The sequence below is a fragment of the Colossoma macropomum genome, unplaced genomic scaffold, assembly GCF_904425465.1.
Source record: "Colossoma macropomum unplaced genomic scaffold, Colossoma_macropomum, whole genome shotgun sequence".
NCBI lineage: Eukaryota > Metazoa > Chordata > Actinopteri > Characiformes > Serrasalmidae > Colossoma > Colossoma macropomum.
The window spans coordinates 76,307-100,000 of NW_023494800.1; the positions used below are offsets into that span (position 1 = coordinate 76,307).

General features: G+C 42.4%; 1 protein-coding gene across 2 annotated transcripts in view; it reads left to right on the forward strand.

Annotated features, from left to right (window-relative positions):
• Positions 1–4,947: 4,947 nt before the first annotated feature.
• Positions 4,948–23,694, forward strand: part of LOC118820718 (AF4/FMR2 family member 1-like) — a 64,772-nt gene continuing 46,025 nt past the window's right edge. For both annotated transcript variants that reach the window (XM_036589136.1, XM_036589138.1), the window contains exon 1: positions 4,948–5,158. In XM_036589136.1, coding sequence (XP_036445029.1) covers positions 5,094–5,158 — 65 coding nt within the window. In that variant the 5' untranslated portion in view covers positions 4,948–5,093. The remainder of the gene's footprint in view (positions 5,159–23,694) is intronic.

Genomic DNA, 23,694 nt, shown 5'->3' on the forward strand with positions numbered 1-23,694 from the left:
ATAGCTGGAACGTCCAGAACAGGGGTGTCAAACTCAACCAGTAAAAAAGGCCACATTTAAAAATCTCCTCAAATCTGTGAGCCACAGAAAAAATGTTTTTATTTCATTTTTAATTAATGTTGTGCTATAAACTGAACTGGATCTTGTTTATTCAAAATATGCAAAAACTTCAACAGTAAAATACAGACGTTTATAGTAGACCTTGAAATATTACATGGACATTTGAAATATTCTAAATTCAGTGTTTTAAACCTACTTATCTGCTTGAACAGGACACCTGCCATCCTTTCTTTCATTAAAACTTGGGCTCAGTTTCTGAGCTGCTGAGCTGACATTCAGTGTTTATGTTGGTTGAACTGCAGCTGAAATGCATTTGGTGACATGACTGGTGTGGAATTGTGTAGAATTGTGTAGAATTGAGGTGAAACCGCTGTCCCATATATTGTTGTTGGGGTAGGAGAGTCGGAGCACATTACGTTGCAGTGCATGCTGGAGACTGTAGTGCAGCACATTGTGAAACGGGCTAATAATAATAATAGAAAACTAAAATACCTTTCTGGGCCAGATAGGATTGTATGGCAGGCCTGATTTGGCCCACAGGCCTTGTGTTTGAGACATGGGGTCTAGAATGTGGTGGCCGAGTTAAACCCAGAGATTTTACTGGGGTGGCACACTGTTAGAAAAAAAAAAAAAAAGAAAAATCTTACCTAAAATGGCATAAACGCATCATGCTGATTTTACTCTGTACATCCAAATCTGTACAATTAAATCTGTCCATCATTTCTACATAAATAAAATATTTGGTTTAATTACTGCTGAAAGTTAATGAAAGACTTGCATGTCTACGTTCCTCCATGGCATCGCGGCCAGTGATGCCACAGTATTTTACTCATTTATGAAGAAATTTTGTGTTTGAATCAAGTAAATTAACTGCAGCACTTTTTTCAGTGCACAACGTTAACTTAAAGAAAAATGTGTCGTACGGACGAACAATTCAGCTGCTCTCTCTGCAGATTATACAGTGTATTGATTAGAAGCTCAGCGCTGTGTAAGAACCTACGACACGTGTTTAACTGTAAAAGAACTGATCATGATTAACGATTATAGCTGAGTACTGTTCGATAGTTACTCATCTCACAATATCTGCTTCATAATGCAGCTCACAGAGCAGAACTGCTGACTCAGCACACTCACCCTGCCCTAAAAGGACCATTAGAAACCATTAGGAGTAAAACCTGATGGTGTAGCTTTCTAATTGGAATTGTCTTATTAGTTTCCAGTAGAGACCACTAGTTTCCGAAAGAACACCTTTAGATCCCATTGGGAAAATGGTCAAATGTGCTTAGAATCAGCCACTGGTCACCCGTTACACCATTAGGATCCTTTACACTGTGATATCAACCTATTAAAAAACACAAAACACATTACAAAACCATCAGAAACCAACAAACACACTTAATGGTTTGTAAGGGTTTTTTCAGCAGGGCACTCACCTGTTCACTGAGTAAATTAGCCAATCACAGCCAGATATGCTCTTAAACGCAGCATCGTCAGCGTTTCATGACTGACTGGTAACCCTGATAGCAGATTTTCAGCATAAAGTGTAACTGATGCTTTATTGATGATGTCTGACTGTCTCAGTCTCTATAAGTGGGCCAGAAGGGTGGCCATGCTTCACTGGCCCAATTCACTGGATGCTGTTATGATGGTCAACCAGCATGATCCTACAGAGTGACCAGCTAAACCAGCACTAGACCAGCATTAACCAGAAAACACTGGCTTAGACCGGCATTTAGATGCTCTACCAATCCTGATTGCTAGCTTAGCTACTGAGCTATAGGCTAACAAATACTACCAAGCTAGCATTAGAGTGACTCTTACCTCAATAATCAAACAAAATCATAAAGAAAACAGAGATTCTGTCTTTATTCAACACTAAATGAGCCCCAGAGACGAGTTTTCACCCTTTCTGTCAGAGAAAAGGAGCCAAACAGGGGAATGATATTTAGACAGCCGCTACCATGCTAACTCTGCTAACTGTAGCTGTTAGCTTCCTCACTGGCTGAGTCGGTTCTGCAGTTTGGGTTCTTCATTATCTCCACTGTGAGGATGATTTGAAGTTCCTGCAGTGAAACAGCTGCAGTAAGATGTTGGATTCTCAGCAGTAGCGTCCCTGATAGTGAGAAGAGAGTGGCCCACTGTCGGCCCCCTGATGGCAGAGCTGGTGGTCCAATAACGTTTTGCTCAGCGTTTTCCAGGCAGCCCACCGGTGGTTCAGCAGAGTATTAGACCAAATCACCACTCATTTTCCACTCTCAGTTCGATTTACGGATTTTTCCTTCCTTCCTTTCTTTAGTTATACATGTGCATTTTAAACCTGTTTAAGGAGATTAAAAACTAGTTAGAGCTTGTGTGCAGGACAGTAATCTGGGTGGTCCAAGCAGTCCAGCACTGTGGTCCAGCGGCGGCAAACAGTCAGCGGGGTGCCGACCTTATCAAGCCAGTGGACCAATACATGCTGCTATCTGTGCCAACAAAAATATCCACCCAAAAGCAGCTTTTTCAAAATTTCTCACACTTCAACCTCTCTGTAGGGTCTGATGCGGCTGCAGTTTATGAGTAAGATTATAATAGATCTAATGAATTAAATAGAGATAAACATGACAATCTTTTTCAGAACCACTGTAATCTGATAGTGTATTCATCTTTTTCATCTTCATCTTCTTTAACTCATCCTGCAGTTTTCAAGATAACGACACTGTTCCAAATCCGGAATGTTTGCTCTGATCGGGAATGATGTGCTTGTATACAGCTTTTTGATCCACCGTCCTGTTTCCGTATAATCTTCGTTAAACTTAGATTTTTTTCCCTATAGAGTTAATTCACTGTTGTTCTGACCCGCACTCTTCTGTTCTGTTTTTTTTTCATCTGTCATTTCTCCCGTAGAATCCCATTCACTTTCACTCACGCCCAAGTTCTGTCAGTTCTTTTACTCGACAGCCACCAAACTGCATGTGTCACTCAGGGTAGGTTTCCATCTCTAATCCACAGCTATACTGATCCGCACTCCTCTATGTGTTGTTTTCTCATCTGTCGTTCCTCCCATAGAATCCTATTCATTTTTAACAATACCTAGCAACCACTAGGCAACCCCCTAAGTACACACCCCATACACCATGGCAAACATCTAGCAGCACCTTAGCAACCTTCCCTTTTACCATAGCGACCACGTTTCAGCACCTTAGCAACCAACACTTTTACCATAGCAACCACCTTTCAGCACTTTAGCAACCAACACTTTTACCATAGCAACCACCTTTCAGCACTTTAGCAACCGCAAAATCACTCTGCATTTCTTCAGGAAACACACTGTTCTAGTTCAGAATATTTCTTTCATCTGAGTTTTTAACCCTCTGGGGTCCACAAACTCACCCACACATCAAATTCTCTGTCTCTATATCTGTGTCTGTATCTTTGTGATGATCTAGCTCAGAAATCCAGTTCAAACACTTCCTGAATCTGTAGAGTCGCCCTTTCCATTCCATCTCGAGATCATACGAAACTCACATCCGGAGTTATGAGCCTATGAAGAGGGGCTGAGATACACATCATCTGCCTCTCACCGTGTGGAACTGGTGGATTCGTGTGTCCGTCTACATTCTGTGTGAAGCTGACCAATGGCCGGAAACCCTTCATTCTTCATTCAGTCCACATCGGAGACTCATGTGAAATGGCGTGCAGAGAGTTTACAGCTGCTGAAGTTGCTGCAGTGGTTTTGGAAAGTAGTGATGAAGATAACGGAGCATTTTGGTATGAAGCATACACCAATCAGGCATAACATTATGACCACCTCCTTGTTTCTGTGCTCATTGTCCAATTTATCAGCTCCAATTACTATATAGGTGCACTTTGTAGTTCTACAGTTACAGACTGTAGTCTATCTGTTTCTCTGCATACTTTGTGTGTTGTGCTGGTACGAGTGGATCAGACACAGTAGTGCTGCTGGAGTTTTTAAACACCTCAGTGTCACTGCTGGACTGAGAATAGTCCACCAACTAAAAATATCCAGCCAACAGCGTCCTGTGGGCAGCGTCCTGTGACCACTGATGAAGGACTAGAGAATGACCAACACAAACTGTGCAGCAGCAGATGAGCTATCGTCTCTGACTTTACATCTACAAGGTGGACTGACAAGGTAGGAGTGTCTAATAGAGTGGACAGTGAGTGGACACAGTGTTTAAAAACTCTGTAACTGTAGAACTACAAAGTGCACCTGTATAGTAAGTGGAGCTGATAAAATGGACAATGAGCATAGAAACAAGGAGGTGGTCATAATGTTAAGCCTGATCGGTGTATGAGGATCATGTTATATGAAAAGCGATTAAAGGAGAATCTAATAAGATATGCACACATGTAGAAAATGAACTCAGACCAATTATGGGTTAATTAAGCAAAGATTTTGTAAAATGGGTGGAGTTTCACTTTAAGGCCTGATCATTGCAGCGAGTTATGAAGACCTGAACTGACCTTCCGCTGCACTGTTTCAGTCACACAAGCTTTAAAGCAACACGCAGCTGTGTAACACAGTCCGCTCCTCCTTAAACGAGGCGTGTTAGAGGGGAGAGGAGCAGCTTTAGGGATTCAATGGGAGTTTTCTAGTCCTCACACCCCTCACTAATATTTTGGCACGCTTTTCCAGAATAACATGTCCATAATAGGAGCGACGGGCTGTACCATGTGACCGGCGGGGGAGCTCGGAAGGAGCGGCGAGGCGATGCTGGAAGCCGCAGTGCTGACAGTTGAATATAATTCATAAAGCTAATATAATTAATTACTACACGCGTTGAGCGTTTTGTTCTGCTAAAATTCACAGAACGCGAGAAGCTCGAGTTGGCCCGGCTCCCCCCCCGCAGCTCGGCCCGAGTGGTTCAGCCCGCTGAGTCCGGATTCTAGCCGTTCTGCTACAACAAGTTGTGAAGTATGAAAGAGCGAATCGACTTTTCTGGCGTCTGTAAATCATAAATCCGCCGCTCGGCTCTTCATCCGAAGCGATGTGAAGGAGGGTCGGCTCGTTCGGGACCGCCTGGAGCTCCATGGCAAACCGGGCAACTTCGAATTTGGCTCCTAATCCGCCTCGAACCATGGCTGCCCAGTCAAGGTAAGTAAAGCTCGTTCAATACTCAGCAGCCAGTTTGAACCAGCCAGCTGGACCGCCTCACTTTCTGACAGGAAAGTTTTATCTTATTATATTTTTAAGCATTTTTATTCGTTGACAAGCTTTTTTCAGACGTTCAGCATGTTTTTATGCCATTATTAGCACCGAAAAGGCTTTTAAGTGCGTGTGGGAGGCTTCTGGTTCGAGTTCTCCCGTTCCACCTTAAATGGTGCAGCAGTTACGTTTTGGCGTTACATTAATGCTGCTGCGCCATTTAAGGTGGAACGGGAAAATTCGAGCAAGGAGCTGGAAACACCTGGAAGTTTACAGCAAAATCCTCACTGGGATCATGAAGGGCCCCGTATGAGTCTGTTTATCCGCTCTGCTGCTCTCCTCTTGGCTGTATGTGTTTGTTTTCTGCTAACTTGCTCTGTTTGTTGACAAACCAGCTGTTAAAACGGGCCTAACGGCGTTTATCCTCCTTCCTGAGGCGCAGTAGTCATTAACGTGGACTTTTCTCCGTGAAAGTAACCCGTGATAAGTTAGTTAGTCATGGCTGCTCTGCTGAGCCAAATAACGTTTTAGGAAATGGGGGGTTGTGGAGTGAAGCAGGCGGTGTTGTTGGCTGGGCTGCAGTGAGAGCACTTCATTATCGTGGCGACCAAAATGAGAACAAATCAGCAGGAATACAGTTAAATCTGATCAGCGAGCGCAGTTTTAAATTGGGTTTACGGGATTAGGATCAGTGCCGATTCCATGTTTTTGTCTGTCTTAGTGGTGCATATAAATTTGCAGGAATTGGGATGTATTTGTAAAATGACCTAAACACTCGGTCCAAACTCAGGACCAGCTGATCTGGACCTAAACACTTGGTCCAAACTCAGGACCAGCTGATCTGGACCTAAACACTCGGTCCAAACTCAGGACCAGCTGATCTGGACCTGAACACTCGGTCCAAACCCAGGACCAGCTGATCTGGACCTGAACACTCGGTCCAAACTCAAGACCAGCTGATCTGGACCTGAATACTCGGTCCAAACTCAAGACCAGCTGATCTGGACCTGAACACTCAGTCCAAACTCAGGAGCAGCTGATCTGGACCTAAACACTCGGTCCAAACCCAGGACCAGCTGATCTGGACCTAAACACTTAGTCCAAACTCAGGAGCAGCTGATCTGGACTTGAACATTCGGTCCAAACTCAAGACCAGCTGATCTGGACCTGAACACTCGGTCCAAACTCAGGACCAGCTGATCTGGACCTAAACACTCGGTCCAAACCCAGGACCAGCTGATCTGGACCTGAGCACTCGGTCCAAACTCAGGAGCAGCTGATCTGGACCTAAACACTTGGTCCAAACTCAGGACCAGCTGATCTGGACTTGAACACTCGGTCCAAACCCAGGACCAGCTGATCTGGACCTGAACACATAGTCCAAACTCAGGACCAGCTGATCTGGACCTGAACACTCAGTCCAAACTCAAGACCAGCTGATCTGGACCCAAAAATTCAGTCCAAACTCAGGACCAGCTGAGCTGGACCCAAACACTCGGTCCAAACTCAGGACCAGCTGATCTGGACCTAAACACTTGGTCCAAACTCAAGACCAGCTGATCTGGACCTAAACACTCGGTCCAAACTCAGGACCAGCTGATCTGGACCTAAACACTTAGTCCAAACTCAAGACCAGCTGATCTGGACCTAAACACTGTTCCTGATATCAGTGTAGCATCATTTGTTTACGTGGCTGAAAACAATATTTTTCACAAGACTGTCCAGAAAAGTGGCTGGTGGGTCCATCTGCACCAGAAGCTCAGCTCTGGTCGGTAAAAGAGCTGTTAATCATTCGAAATCCTGAACCTAACCGGCCCTGGAGCAGGTTAAAGTTAGCTGGCTAAGGAAGAAGCCCTGCTGTGTTTGATGTCTGCAGCGCATATACAGCCATTTTGTTTACTATCCAGAACCACCAGTGAACCTACACGAGTCTTCTGAGTTTATATGGAATGTTGATGATGGAAAATAGTGGAAAATCTGAAATAATAAGTTTTCTTTGGGGACTATTTTGCCTCACAGCGCCCTGCATGTATCCCTCCACCATGAATGGAGTTTAAGTTCTCTAAACTATCATAAAACAGTGTCTCAGTCATCAGGCAGTGAATTCATAACCATTTCATGTAGTAACTTTCTGTGAGGGAGCTTTTAGAGGTGGACGTCTGGTTCCTATCACCACCACTGTGAACAATTCTGACTCGGTCAGTTTCTCTAGAACAGAGATTCACACCAAACCACTCTGAATGACTCTGATTACATCTTTACTATTTAATTATGCAGGAATTGTGAAAAATTGGTGGAGTTCCCCTTTAAATGTTGGGCTGAGTTGGTGTCTCCTGGGCTCGCGTGTAAAGTGTGTTCTTAGGAAACAAAGTGTTGCGCTTTGAGATAAAATGCAAATAAAGTAGAGACAGAACCAGAGAACCACCACCGGTTCCTTCTCTTAAAGGAGGAACCAGGCACAGGTTAAATTTAGGAGCTGAAGGTGCTTCACAAAATGCGGCCTGTTGACATAATTGAGAAAATGAGAATATGAAACCATAATCCAAACGTTTGAGTCTTTATTAATCAGACAATAGTTCTATAGAAAAGACTGAACACTATTGATTAACATGGAGTTATAGCTGAACGTTTTTGGGAAAATAATATCGCAGTATTTCAAGAAATGTTCATGATACAGTATTTACAGAGAAAATAGAGCCAGCAGTGCAACATTAAAAAAAAGGTGTTTTTTATTCAATATTTGATACTAAATCCAATTAAACAGACTATTTTTTTTATTATTAATTTATAATGTGCAGTTGGTCAGTGTCTGAAAGTACTGATAATATGCATGATATCCTCAGAAAGGCTTGTTGTATTGTACTGTGACATAATTTATCACAGTAACGGTGTATTTTGTCAAATTGCGGCTCTAATCGCTTGTTTTCCATCGAGATTCCGTGCAGATTCTCCTCGAGGTGACAGGACAGTGACTAAGACTTTCATCAGAGCAGAAACATCGTGTTTCATGACTGACTGTGTAAGTGTAGAATCTGCTGCCTGTAAAAGTCGTCATCAGTCGTTCTGTGTCAGACAGCTGAGTTTAACACTAACGGGGGAACAGGAGCTCAGTGGTGGGACGTTAATAGCGTCCTGTCACAGTCAGCCTGAAACGGTCACTGTTAGAGAAACTCAGGATAAAGTCAGCAGGAACAGTCGAGTTATTCCATAGATAAATACTACAGTTTACATTCACAACGTTCTGCTGTATTTTCATCTGAAATGAAGATGATGACGCAGTACAGACTGACGACGCTGGGCCAGATAAAGAGAATCAGGCAGTTTAACATGCTTCAATATAAACCCCAAACCCATAGAGAGTCATGGGGTGGAATATTAAATCTTCTCTATTTTCAGAAAGTAAAGTAAGTCAGAGGCTGGTTTACTCGTGTTCCTCGTTTCAGTGATGTTAAATGGGGCTGTGGTGATGTTGGGGTTTAAGGCCTGAAACACGTCACGCAAGGACGCAGACACGGACGGTTCGAGCCACACAGACACGGTTTCGCGTGTAGTTGCGTTCAGAAATGTGTCACAATGCATTTTTGCTGCATTCTGAGTGATACAGCAGGGGGCGCTATAACGACAGCCAAGCCTGTCCATGTGGTCTCGTACCTCCAGCGTGTTTCCACAGCAGTCGAGCAGCCACAAACACGACTTACATAATCATAAAGATACGATCTATTATGGCCTTTTCACTCCAGCAGAAGAGCTGAAGCAGCTCACTCTGCTCTACTTCCACGTTCAGCTGCTGAGGCTGTTGGAATAACAGTGGATCCTCTCTGATGTATCCTCTAGCGCCCCCTTCAGTACTGAGTGTTTTAACCACCACAGTAACGTAAGAGCACACAGTGAGTCTGAGCAGAAGGGCTGAGCGTCTGCAGTACGCTGGCCGAACACGGTCATGTACTAGTGTTGAGTCCGTTGAGTCCTAACGGCGGACAGAAGTCTCAGTTCGGTTCACTCGTGGTTTGGATGTCACGGTTCAGGACGAGTTCGGTACAACAGGGAAAAGCAATATGTGGGTTAGAAGAACACAGATTGGTTCCTGACTCCTCACTGTTCTCCAGGAACCACATGGATCTGTTCAGTTCCATCAGCTGGTTTAATTTAATGCAGTATTGATTAGATGGAGCTGGGATTGGATGGTAACTGGAAATACCAGAGAGATTTGGAAATTATGAAGATGAAACACACAGAACGATCACAGTGGATTGTTTATTTATTTATTTCTATTTCTTCTGTTCAGAGTGGTTTGGTGTGAAACACAACTTACCGAGTGAGAACTGTTCACAGTGGTGGTGATAGGAACCAGACGTCCACCTCTAAAAGCTCCCTCACAGAAAGTTCCTACATGAAATGGTTATGAATTCACTGCCTGATGACTGAGACGCTGTTTTATGATAGTTTAGAGAACTTAAACTCCGTTCATGGTGGAGGGATACATGCAGGGCGCTGTGAGGCAAAATAGTCCCCAAAGAAAACGTATTATTTCAGATTTTCCTCTATTTTCCATCATCAACATTCCATATAAACTCAGAAGACTCGTGTAGGTTCACTGGTGGTTCTGGATAGTAAATAAAATGTCTATATTTGTGTTGTAGTCATGGCGACCCCTGGTTCCTATCACTACCACTGTGAAGACATCTGAACCATTTCTTATCACTCTGTTTACATCTCACGCACTGAATTATGCAGGGATTTTGAAAAATTGGTGGAATTGCCCTTTACTGCACAGTGAGGGTCCAGAAATAGCCTTTTCTCTGGTGTTGCTGAGTCTCATAACTCATCATGACTGCTGAGCCGGATGGATGGATAAATGATAAACAGAATAACAATCAAATCGGTCACTTTATCATAGTAAAGTGTTGGTATGTTTGTTTACCCTCAGCGGCCGCATTTTCTGACTGGTGAACCTATCAGGGAATTCTTGGTTAATGAATTAGCGTTTATAAAATAGTTTTTTTCTGTTTTCAGACTCATCTTTCTTGATTCTTATGGCTTATTTCACCGTATTTCACTGTATTGGCTCCTCCCTGTTCTCCAGATACCGCGCGCTTCAGTAATCGGTCTAATTTGCAGCAGTCCGAGCTAATTTACTCACCTCAAACTAGGGCTAGAAGATTTTCATTTATATTGAAATCACGTTTTAAGTGAGTGTAGTTTTTTTAATCATGTCAGCTGCGGTTTTTTAAAAATTATATCCTACATTATTAAAAATGCTGTCTTAAGGTTTAAGAGGGGAAATTTGACCTCACAGCACAGAGCTTGGGAACTGCCTGTAGATGTGTAACACCAGTCAGACTCAACCAAACCCCCATGTGTCGTGACATCACAACCACAACTCGGTGGCACGCTGCACTCGGGTCGAGCCTCCAGCCTGAAAAGCTGGATATTCTGAATGTCCTGTACAGAAATAACAGGCCTGAACCCCAGTTTATAGAAAATAATCAGAATTTAACTTGCAGTCCGGAACGTTCTGTCTGATCAGGAATGCTGTGCTTGTGTGGAGCTTTTTGATCGGACATAGTTTTTGTACAGTCATTGATAAATTATTATTTTTTGCCCAACCGAATGAATGGGGCAAAAGTTTGTGCACCCTGCTTATCATAATGATAAAAGGCCGTAAGTAGCACCCTGTTCACCGTGTGGGGTACAGTAGCACCCACCCGGCAACACCCTAGCAACCACTTGGGATACCATAGTAGCTACCTAGCAACACCTTAGCAGCCAAGTAGCAACACATTTGCAAACACCTGGGAATGTATGAAGCTGTGTGTCCACTCTGCATTATAAAAGTATTATTATTACTATTATTATTATTATTGTTATTGTTATTGTTGTTGTTGTTGTTGTTGTTGTTAGTGTAGTATAATTTATTATTATTACTACTATTATTGTTGTTTGTTGGTGTAGTATAGTCTTATTAGTACTATTATTATTATTATTATTATTATTATTATTAGTTTGAGGATGTTGGCCACTGTACTTTGCAATTTGTTCATGTTCAAAGTTTATTTCAGTCACGTTGAGACTTGAGCTAAAGTCTGTTAGCCAAGGTCTGATCTCAGGTGAACACTGCAGGTGTGTGTGTGTTCGGGGAGTGAGTGCTGGTGTAACCCGCACCTTTGTTCCACCGCACTCCTCTGACTCACTTTTCAGTTTCCAAATCGTGGCTGTTTGCCAAGCTTGTTTACTCGCTGCCTGTCAGACGCTGCTGATCAGCACCTTCACGGTGTTCGTATTCTGTTCAGGAACACAAAATATATTAAATAAGAAGCTCATTAGCACTCAAGACGCTTGAGGTAGTGACTGAAATGACAAACATCACGATACCCGGACCTTTTACAGAACACGTTTCTCATTATTTTAACACAGACGCGGTGCATTTAAAAACGGCCATCAGAGACTTTTAACCACTGTTGTTATTACAGTCTGCTTTTCTGAGCATATTACAGAAATCGTCAGTACCTAAAGCTGCACTGTGTAAGTTTTGGGGATTTGGAGCCCTCTCTGGTGGAAATGTGTAACTGCACACAGAACATTCTGTAGTGTGGGTTGTTCTTCCTGAGTGGATGAATCTGCTGATTGAAAGAGAATCAAAGAGAACTCAGTCTAAACTCGGTGAAGGAGCGTCTCTGAGGATGAGAGTGAATTATCTACTATAGTCGTCTCATCTTCATCAGTGTGATGTTGATTCTGAGATCATTTGAGGCCGAAACATCGAGCCGGACCTCCTTTTAGAGTCTGTGTGACGTTAATATGTAAAGACGTACGACGTGGTGTGAAAAACTCGACACCTCTGACTTTTAAAGATTATTTCAGGTTTACAGGCGACTCGTAGCAGCGCCACTCCTTATATTTTAGTGAGTTCTTTTCTCCTCACTCAGGTGTTTTGATTTTAAAGAGAGCATAATTAGTCCTGTTTCAGTGGATTTATGCAGCTCAGTGTGTAAAATGTCGAATATAAATCACTGAATTCAGTTTTTGATGGTGTCTTTTAAATGTGGCTCCACTGTTTTTGTTCTTTTTGAATAGTATAAATGAAATTGTGATGTAGATCATGTTTAAAGGAGTATAAAACCTGTACGGTGCAGTAATACACATCAAGCTTCCATCAGTCCATCCATGGCTGTGTTCTTTAGTCTGAACGGCCGTAAATGTGTCTAAATAATACACACACTTAAAGGGGCATTACACCGTTTTTTAAAATTCCCTCATAACTGAGTGTGTGATGTATTCAGAGTGGTTTGGTGTGAAATGGTTCAGATGTCTTTACAGTGGTGGTGATAGGAACCAGGGGTTACCGTGTAACAACAGAAGAACCCTATTTGGTTCCATACAGAACCCTTTTCAAAAAGGCATATAGAACCTTATACAACAGAATCTCCATCAAGCTGAAGAACCATTTCACCATGCAAAGAACCATTTAGCATGAAATGGTTGTTTGAGTGTTCATGGTTCTATACAGAGCCATTATCTTCACTAAAGAACTCTTCAAGAACCCTGTGTAGTTCTAGAGAAATTTACTGTGACAGAATTGTTCACAGAGGAGAACCATTTCATGTAGGAACTTTCTGTGAGGGAGCTTTCAGAGGTGGACGTCTGGTTCCTATCACCACCACTGTGAACAGTTCTGACTCGGTAAGTTTCTCTACAATAGAGCGTTTCACACCAAACCACTCTGAACCTCTCTGAACCTCTCTGAACCTCTCTCTTTACATCTTAATCATTTAATTACGCTAAAATTTTGAGTGATTGGTGGCCTTCCCCTTCAGGCCCCTGCTGTGTCTGATCTGGTAGTCATGTTTACGTGAGTGAAGTTGTGTAAGTCTCCTCTTGCCTGTCTGCCTGATCTGGAGCTGAATCAGCGTTTCCTTTATTAAGTGCTGCTCGCTGTTAATTTTCAACCAGCTCAGATCTGCAGCTCCGTTTTTCCAAAGACCGGCTCACAGTTTTCCGTAAAGGAGTTTTAACGAGTCGGTTTAATGAGTGTCTCGTTAATTTGACGGTCTGAAATTACGCTCAGGTGCTGCTCCGGTCCGCTCTTAATTCCTCCGTCTGTTTACCTCAGACCACACAGTGCACTTTCATATGAATATAAATATCTGATATTTGATCCTCTATTGCATTATGTTGCCTCAGGGTAACAAACCCACATATCTCAAATAAATAAAATGCTTTTACTTGGTAAAAATACAGCGTGATTCAAAAAGATCTCTCTGATTTGAAAATGATTTATTTCCCTTGTAAATCATTACAGATCAATGCAGTGAACTGTAAATGGTTTAAATGAGCATAAAGTTTATTATGTAATTGTAGAAGGTCTCAGTCTGAACCTCCTCCAGCTGTACAGACAACATCAACACCACAGTCAAACTCATCCCATACTGGATTGAGCGTGTCGGGTGTCGCTGCACTCACGGCTCTTTCAGTGCGATTTTGGAGATCATCCAGTGTTGTGGAACCAACGACGAACGCTCTGAGCTGTTGGAGCTTCACTGCCCACGGAAATCACTCTGCACAGTTATGACGGATTCACTCTTATTGAAGTGGAGAACGCAGAACGTCAGAAACTCTATGACCCCCTCTTTCAGTTGGGTTGTGATTGGTTCCTAGACGCCTCACGGTTGTAAAAATATGGTGCTTTGAAATTGAATGAATCTTTTTTAACCTACTAAATGTTAGGGTGACCAAGTAAAAGCATTTTATTGGTTTATTAAAACTTGTACTTTCCATATAAGGATTTTATTGTCAGTAAATGTGTATCATGCCATTGTTAACTGATGAACGTGGGTTTGTTGCCCTGAGGCAACATTATGCAAAGGGTTAAAAAGAGTGATTATTGACACGTTTTAAAGGGCTTGTTTTCCCGTATTTCTGGTCTGTGTAACTCTCTTTATTATTTAGAACTCAACAGGCTGTTTTTATTACTGTGCTTTGAAGACTGAAATATGTAAATGAGCTCTGTTTTGATTGGCTGCTCTGCCTTGTGCCTCATTTAAAAGCCGCTGAGCTGAAACACTCCTTATAACTTCACTGTGGGTGGGTGGAGCTAAACTGCCGTAGGCTGAATAGATGGATGTATGCAAATGTCACAAAAACAGTGAAGACAGTGCTGGGCGGAGTGGCTGCTGTGATGTTCCAAGTGGTTGCAAAGGTGTTGCTAGATGGTTGCTGTGATGGGCTGATCCACGTTTTTTCAGATCTGATCTGATTCCAATACACAACTTCTGTTACCGATACAGATTCTGACACAGAAACTCTGTTTACTTTATTGTTATCATTATTGTTGTTGGTGTTGTGTTTAAGGTGTTTAATCTTCCTGTATCTGAGCATGTCTGTATCTGAGCATGTCTGTATCTGAGCATGTCTGTATCTGAGCATGTCTGTATCTGAGCATGTCTGTATCTGAGCATGTCTGTAATGGAGGCTGCAGCTGAACTGACTGGAATTTGGATCGGAAAGTGGATTGGCTCTGTCTGTCCGATATCCAATGAGTGAATCACGTCAATATCGGTCCTGATATAGGATCGGATCAGGCCTATCTCTAGTATCTGTGGTGGTTACTCGAAGGTTGCTAGGTGGCTGCTGTGGTATCCCAAGTGGTTGCTAGTAGGTAAGTGAGTTTGTACGTAGCGTTTAAAGGGTCAGTCTGAGACGTGTCCACTGTGACTTCGTTTGTGGTTGTTAGATTAGAGTTTTCTCAGTTTATTTTCTATGGAGGGGGAAAACGCCCGTCTCTGGATGAGTGATGTGCGAAAACCGTACGTCCGATCGGCGTTCAGCGTTCCGATCGAGACGGCCGGCGCTGCGCTCTCTTCCTCTGGGACAGGCTGACCGGCACAGTTTGTGTCAGTGACAAACGACTGTCTGGTTCAGACCCAGACCGTCAGCAGGCTCGGAGTAACGGAGCGCAGACAGAGCCGACTCAGAAAACCCTTCAGTCGCTCTGCTAACCCTGTGCAGGTTTGAGTGGGTATGGAGTTCTGATCAGTCTGAGTTTAGGGAGGAGGGTGTTAGAACAGGGACGCGTCTGTAAAGGGACAGTTCAGTAATCGGTTCTCTCGCTTTCTAAAATTTAGACGTGTTTGGTGAATTTTGCCTGTTTAGTTTTCACTCTGCTGACTGTATTTATCGTTATTGTGATAAATTCTGCCGCATAATTTATCAGCGTGCTTTTCCGAGTATATTGAAGATGCAGTAGTCAAAGAACATTGAACAGCTGTGTTTTCAGTACAGAGAGAGCACAGTTACTGCATTAGGGCTGAAAGATTCATCGCTTTCATATCAAAATCATAAAAGCTGCGATATTATTTTAATTTTATTGTCTGTTATCAAAAACTTTGATACATTACAAGTGTTAAAGGAAGGGAATGTAACCTAATAAAACCTAATAATGATTTTAGATTAATTCAACTGATTAGAAGTAAACAAACATCCATGTTCTGTGACTCAGAACCACAGTTAACTGGCGGGCTGTTCTGTTATTTAACTTACATTTGTGTTAAGTTTTCAAGCTTTAAGCCAGAGAAAGTGTACGCTGGTCTTCTTAGCCCAGAAAGCCAGACCTCAGTGTATGGAAAACAATCATAATCGCAATATCAGTCAGAAAAATTGCAATTAGATATTTTTCCAAAATCGATCAGTTCTGTGAAACACTGATTAAAAATATTTTTGAATGTTCTGCTTCTCTTTATGCTAACCGTACACTAGAAGAGTTCAAGCAGATAAACACTTACTTCCTACAGATGGGAAGAAACGCTGGCTATGTAAAGATCTGGGGCTCAGCCCAGTTCACTGTAGAATACTGTAGTACTGTAGTATATTCTGGCTGATCATCGCCCAGAAACTGTAAAAAGTGGAGTGTGTATATATATATATATGTATATATGTATATGTATGTATATATGTATGTATGTCTGTATGTATATACACACACACACACACAAACGTATGTGTGAACTGTGATAAATGTAAATGATGCTGTGATGTCTGTTTTTAGCTTCACCACTCAGCAACTGAAAGACAGTATTTTTGCCGTTGCTTTGTCGTGAAGGTGGTTGTGCAGCTGTGAGTGTGTTGCTCCTCTGCGTTCCTGCAGACGGATCACCTCCTTGGGAGTTTTATCCCTTTGTCTGCACTGTTTAAGCGTTCCGGCCTGTGAGGAGCGTCTCAGTGCTGAGAGCTTCAGACTGATGCATGTAAATGAACTGATTTCCTGCTTCAGGGCTTCTGTGAATGCAGCTCGTTTGACTGAGTGAAATAAACCTGACGAACAAGTTAAACATCCTGATATTTTCCAAATGTACAATAGAGATGGGTTTCCATTCAAACGTGTCGCAAATGTTACGCACATTTATGAAATTTCCGGAGAAAAAAAGCAGATTAAGTCGTGTTTCCGTCGACTGCAGTTCTGAGGACGTTTAGGTGGTTTAGGCTGCCGTGATTAGGGGCGTCGAGACGAGCGAGATTTAACTCAGACTCAGTAGAATCGTCTTTACAGCCGTTTGCTGTGGTTTTATGATTGAATGCGGCTCAAAGACGCCGGGCAGGATGAGCAGCGGCCGCCTAATGAGGCCTGAAATCTCCTACGACGTCCACCTCATATCTGGAACACAAACACACTGGACGGCTCTGGAGCTCTGGAACAACCTTCGAAAAGCTCTCCGCTGTGAACGGACTATCTGTAGGCCAGTCGCGTTTCACTTACAGCCTGATACGTCAGCGTTTATTCAAATAAACCCTTTTCCATCACCCGTCAGCGATATTCTAACTGTCCCACCTCATCACGGCGTAAAACTCTTATCTCATATTTTATTATATATATTTTTTTAATTTCAACTTTTTGCCATTCAGGTTTTTGACTTTTTAATTTTTAATTTTTATTTTTTATTTTTGATTTTTATTTATTTATTTTTGTTTAATAAACTCAAGATTCGCAAAAAAGCTGGTGGATGGAGAACACGCTAGTGTCAGATGATATTGAGATAGCGTTACTAACATTATTGAGCTCGTTCTTCCTGAGTGCTGCTGCTCTGCATGTCCTGCAGTCCTGCGGGTCCTGCAGTCCTGACACAGCTGGACTTTTCTTCTCCTAAAGACTCAAATCATGGACAGATTTTCCTCAGTTTTTAGAAATAGAGCTCAGTGTTGCGTGTAAACGGTGTTAAAGCTCTCGTCCCCTCGCCGGTCAGTACTGTCCACAAACGGAAACTAAACAGCTTGAATTCACCCTGTTTGACGCGCGTAAAGCAGTGCATTTACATACATCTACAGCAGTTTGGCTCCGCCCACTCACACTGAAGTTATAAGGAGTGTTTCACCCTGGACTGCTTTTTAAATGATGTACAGTACCGAGCAGCCAATCAGGACGGAGTTCATTTACAAAAACGGTCTGGTGTAAAGAGCAGCCGTGTAAAGTGAATTTCGAGCGTTTTTGGTGGATAAAACTTTACACAGTGATGTGAACCTTAACTTGACAGAAATCACATTTAAACAGTAACTACATTCCTGTAATTTTTAATGTAAAACTCCTGGATACTAACATTAAAGGGATAAAGCTGAAAATAAGAGCCGAATCAGCGGAGTCATTTCGGAATGAGCGGATGTTTGCTTGGAAACAGTATCTGCACAGTTACTGCACTAAAATATGTTTTATTTAGCTCACTGTGGCTGTGATGCTCTGAGTAACTGGTACATTTCTCTGTAAAGCTGATTCAGGCAGATTTAGGCTCTGTTTCTACATTTTATAAACGTTTATGAAGGGAAGAGGTGGATGATATGGCAAAAAATGCACAATACTAGTCATGATAACCAGTATTTATCGCAAAGTGTATGTATAATGATATTTTGAAATGCTGACTCGATCCATAGATTTTAAAAACTGCCATTAAAATCTCTTAATACAATAATTTGTTTTCAATATTTGCTGGAAATCAACAGATTAACAGTCAACAAATGAAGCAGGACTAATTTCACCCTCTGCATGCAGTTATTCAGTTCTGTTAGTGACGAAATCCATGATACACAGAATGTTGTATATCATGATAAAAATGATAGAATATAATTATATTGCCCACCTCTTTGTTTATGTATCGACAGGTGTGTCCATGAAAAATATCAGATATTTTGGCCCACAGTTCCCAGATCTCCTGCTGAGAGCAGCAGCAGCACTGCTTTATTATGGAAGTTGTATAATGAATGCAATGCTTGTTATCTTTTAAATGTGTCCCCAAAAAAATTGCTAAAGCTGAAAAAAATATTGCGATGTCATTACAATATAGCGGTGTCGGCGATGTATCGTCCAGCCCTGATGCTCTCAGGCATTAGCTTGAGTTGTTGATCCCAGTTCTGAGTATGTCTGAGCTGCTCTGAGTAGCTGAATGTTTATCTCATCACTGAGGACGTAACAGTGAAGAGCTGCAGATCAGACAGACGGCAGGGAGGGAGGGAGGGAGTGGCTTTACATCACCCACCCTTTCAACAGTGCTCAGCCATTGCTGAAGAACTGAGGACACTGATTGTTGTGGTTGTGAAAGTTCGGGGTCTTCGTTGTCGTGCATTCTGCCTCAGTGCGATACATGTTTTCAGTGTCAGGCAGTTCTGGACTGCAGGCAGGTCAGTCTGTCAATCACACAACACAACAAACAATTATTTACAAGAACACAGAATCCATTATTTACATAAACAGTCTGAAAGATCGACTCGTCAGACCACAATACACGTTTCCACTGAGCATCAGTTCATTTCAGATGAGCTCGAGCCCAGAGAAGTTGGCGGTGTTTCTGGATGTTGTTGTTCCGCTGTGCAGAGTACAGTCTTAACCTGCATTTGTGGACGCAGCGACAGATGTGTTTATTGACGAGGGTTTTTGAAGCAACCCTGAGATTGTGTGATTGTATCTGTTAGAAAAGCATGTCAGTGCTTGCACTGCTGTCTGAGGGGTCGAAGGTCAGAAGGTTTTCTGCCTCTTTCTTTACGCACAGCGATTTCTGACCGCTTTCTATGACCGCTTCCTGCCGAGTAAGAGGAAGTTAAACCTTCACTCAGACTCCGCTCTGACTGCCATAAAGGGGAATCCACTGATTTTTCTTTTTAAATTCTGCTAAATGAGCTGTTCAGTGCTGATCAAAGCTGAGAAAGCTGGGCACTTTACACACTGAAAACAACGTAATTACAGCAGCTTTTCATGATTCAGCATTTAATCTGTATGTTTAATGCTGCACATTTTACTGAGTAAATCAGATGCAGTGAGGAGTTTAACTCTACCAGAGCTTTTAACCTTCACACTGATACTCAATGACTTAAGAGTAAAAGTGAAAAACAGTTTATTTAATATTATTTATTACCTTTTTTCTGAGAAGTCCGGCCGTAGACGAGGATCAGAGGAACTTCCTCTCCAGGTTAGGGTCAACTGAGCTGCTCTACACTAGTTCTAAGTCTCGTCTAGGTGTAGGGGGTCCCGATTCTTGTTGGGATAGAGGGGTAGGGTGATGTGTTGGGGCTACATGACCCTCCAAACAGAGGATTTTCAGAGACTCCAAACAGAGTAATATGAGAAAAACAGGAAAACTGGCGAGATGGAGAACAAGAGACCAAAGAAACCCACAAATGGGAAAATTTTCTCTGTTAAAATTTACAATAACCACTGTTTTATCTTAGTCTAATGTTGTTTGTGTATTGTGGTCCTTTTCTTCATTACAAGCTCAAAAATCAGTAGTAGTTCTGATGTCTCAGTAGCTAGCTAAATAAATTCACCAGCTTCTTGTTTAGATGTTCCTGTTCCACCTTAAATAGTGCAGCAGTTCTGACGCCTGAAGTGCCTCAATGTTCCTGCTGCTCCATTTAAGGTGGAACAGGACAATCTGAACAAGAAGCTGGTGAATATCTGACTTCAGCTTCATATCACTGAAGAATTAGTGGTGGGTGATAATAAATAATTGCCCCCCTCTTTGAAGATCATATGATGCCCTAAATGTAACTAAAGCCCAGCAGTGAGGAGCTGAACTTTACCCTCCTCTGCTGTCACTGCAGACTGGCAGGGTCGCCTACAGAGCAGCGCTGGTAGCTGTTAATGAAGTGATGCTCTTTTTATCTGAGGGTCCCATTTCAGAGGAAGATTTCAACCACTACCCTGTAACTCAGTTCCAAGGGGAAACACTTGAAAACAAGGGGTAGGGGTAGAAATAGGAAATGGGGCTGGGCTCTAGATTGTGACTGGTTCTAGGCCTGTAAACGCAGTTTTTAGCTCTGTGTTTTTATGGATCGTCTGTGTGGAAGTCGTTGTGATCAGTGTTTCCATTTTAGATTAATCCTCTCGCAGCGCCTGGCCGCGTGCCAGTTGGAGAATTCGGGGCCAGATGTTGAGTGTTATGTACGGCAGCCCCCCGAGGACCCCTGCATAATCACACCTGTCCTCTGCCCTCAGGACGTCTGAACACAGACGCCAAACCATCCAGCGATTCTTCTGAAATGAAGGTGTTAATAGTGAGTCTGTGCTGCAGTAACAGCCTCTGCTCTTCTGGGAAGGCTTTAGATGTTGAACATTGCTGTGAGGATCTGATTGAGCATTAGTGAGGTCAGGTACTGATGTTGGATGGTCAGTTCTGGATCACTAACTCATCCCAAAGGTACTGGATGGAGCTCCATCACTCCAGAGAACACAGTTCCACTGCTTCACAGCCCAATGCTGGGGGGCTTTATACCCCTCTAGCCCACGCTTAGCATTGGACATGGTGACCTTACGGCCAAATCAGGGATGATAATGATTTATACTGATATATAAATGTTTGTCTAGAGCTTTTAGTTCAAAAGTTATTTTCCAATAATCAACTGATTTTTTAACTGGTTTTTCATTCAGCTTGAGGACCTGTTTTCAGTTGCACAATCTATAATAATAATAAAAAACTATAAAACTTACAACAACAATAATAATAATAATGATAGTCTTCATTTATATAGCACCTTTCATACATTAAAAATGCAGCTCAGAGCTTCAGAATACAAAGTAAAACAACAGAGAAAAAAGATGATCACAATAAAATAAATAATAAAAATGTAACAAATCAGAGCTATAGCAGAAAATGAGATTGATATATGTTCATAATAAAAATCAAATTGCACAAGATAAAAATATAAAAAACACAATTAACAAGAAAGTGAAAGTAAAGTAAAAACGTTTTAACTGTTATAATAGTGGCTTCTAAAGGAAACAGGAAACCAGTCATGCTAAAACTGCTCTAATATGATCCTGTTTTCGAGTCTCTGTTAATATTCTCTGCCGCATTTTGCACAAGTTGTGGTTTGTTGTTCTTGTAGTGAGTCCTGTAAACAGTGTTAGAGCAGTCGAGTCGAGAAAACACAAAAGCCTGGATCTGTTTCTGAGCATCTTGCAGACGGAGATGAGGCTGAACTTGTGCTGTATTTCTTAAATAAAGCAGTTTTGGTGATATTATTAATGTGTGGTTTAAAGGTTAAATCAGAGTCTGGAGTTACACTAAAATATCTAACCTCAGAGTTGTGCGTCACCTGTTTGGACACTGTAGTCAAAAATAAACGCAGCAGAGCTCCGAGATTCTGGATTCGACTCCTGGACTCCACTGATTTTAGTCAGAGCCGTTAATAAAGAGCTACAGTGGAGTCACAGCTAGAATATCAGCCCACAGTGCTCAGCGGGGCCTCAGCCAACTCTGTTAGACGTCATGTTGCTTCTGTTGAGTTTAGCCTTAAGCTGTCTGTACGTCAGTTTATCCGCGCCTGTTTGTGGTGAACCGGTTTAACGGTTGAGACAAAACTTAGTTAAAAAGTTTAAACCAGATGAACCAAAATACCGAACACTAAGTCAGTGACCGGCTGTAGTTCAAGGTTAGTTGTAGCATAAATGTTTACTAAGTTCAGGTTTATCATCACTAAATCAGAACAAGCTGCACACAAACTAGTTTAAAGCTGAGTTTAGTAGCTACTAAATATTCACCCCCCCCTCAGCAGGTCTGAGTTTTGCGGACCATCAGAAACACACAGAAACACAAACAGACCAAAACATGCCTTATTTTGGTTACTAACCTAAAAACTCTAAACTCTGTAGCTGTGATTTTCCTCTCAGCTCTGATCGTCGCCCTGGTTTAAACTCTGATCATGAAGCTAAACACCCACAGCTCCAGCTCAGAGACTCAGCAGCCCTAACGGCTAAACGGTTGTGTCGGTCAGTCAGAAACCGGCGTATTTGGTTTCTCAGTGAAATACTAAAGAATAAACAGACGGCGGCTGCAGATCATCAGTTTATTCAGTTTAACTCGTTCACATCGTTCTCTTCTAGACTGGATATTCTGTCAGAGCAGCTGGCGTCGCGTTTCCATGGCAGCAGGTTTACTGATCGGTTCTGATTAAAGTGACTTGCGCATCAGTTAGTTGTTACTAGTTAAGACACGACTTGCGGGTTTGTGGTGCAACTAAATTTAGTAAAAGGGCAGTTTGAACTGAGGAGTGTAACTGAGGACTCAGTAAAGACTTTACACACAGACTTCAGTATAAACACAAACCTGGAGCCGCTCAGTCCAGCACTCCTGTGAAGGTTCACTAAAACTAAAACGGAGGGCGGATAAAACGGTGTCGTCTTCACCCTCTGAAAAAGCGTGTTTGGTGTGGAAGATACTGTCACTAACAGACACGTTCAGATTAGTGTACTGACTCTGAATGAAAGTCACTGTGTTTCTGTTCTGTTACTCAATTTGTATCCGTGACCTCAGTAGCAAAGTTCACTCAAAGGGCCGTCTGGATACTTTTGGATACTCGGTACAGTGAACAGTACAGTTCATTACTCTGGAGAGGCTGAGCTGTTCGTCCTTCACAGCAGAGACGAAACGTGCTGAACTCCGAAACGTGCTGAACTCCGAAACGTGCTGAACTCCTAAACGTGCTGTTTTGACCCAGTGACCGGCGCCCTGAGACAGAGCTCTGTTTACGCTCTGAGTCTGTGATGTTCTTCAGTCACGTTCCTGCAGTTTAATCTGCTCCGTTTGTGTGTTTTTCTCTCTGTAGACTCACAGCCGTGTTCAGAGCTGCTGCAGTGATTACGGTCCCGTGTCGTCTGTAGAGACGGAGCTGTAGTGACGTCGTTCTCTGAGTTCTCTGTGGAAAGATCTCCTGATAGTCGCTCACAGTGACTCACTGAAAGGTCACACAGTTAAATCAGCCGCTTCCGTTTAACAGCACCAAACCACCAAATGAGCGCCTTCATCCTGCTGAGTAGACAGAGACAGACACAGAGACAGACACAGAGACAGACACAGAGACAGACACAGAGAGAGAAAGACAGAAAGAGAGAGAGAAAGACACAGAGAGAGGGGTAGAGAGAGACACAGACAGAGAGAGAGCGAGAGAGTGCTGCTGTATTAAATGTTTTGTGCTGTTTAAGAAACATATTCAAACCCTCAGTATCGTTCAGTACC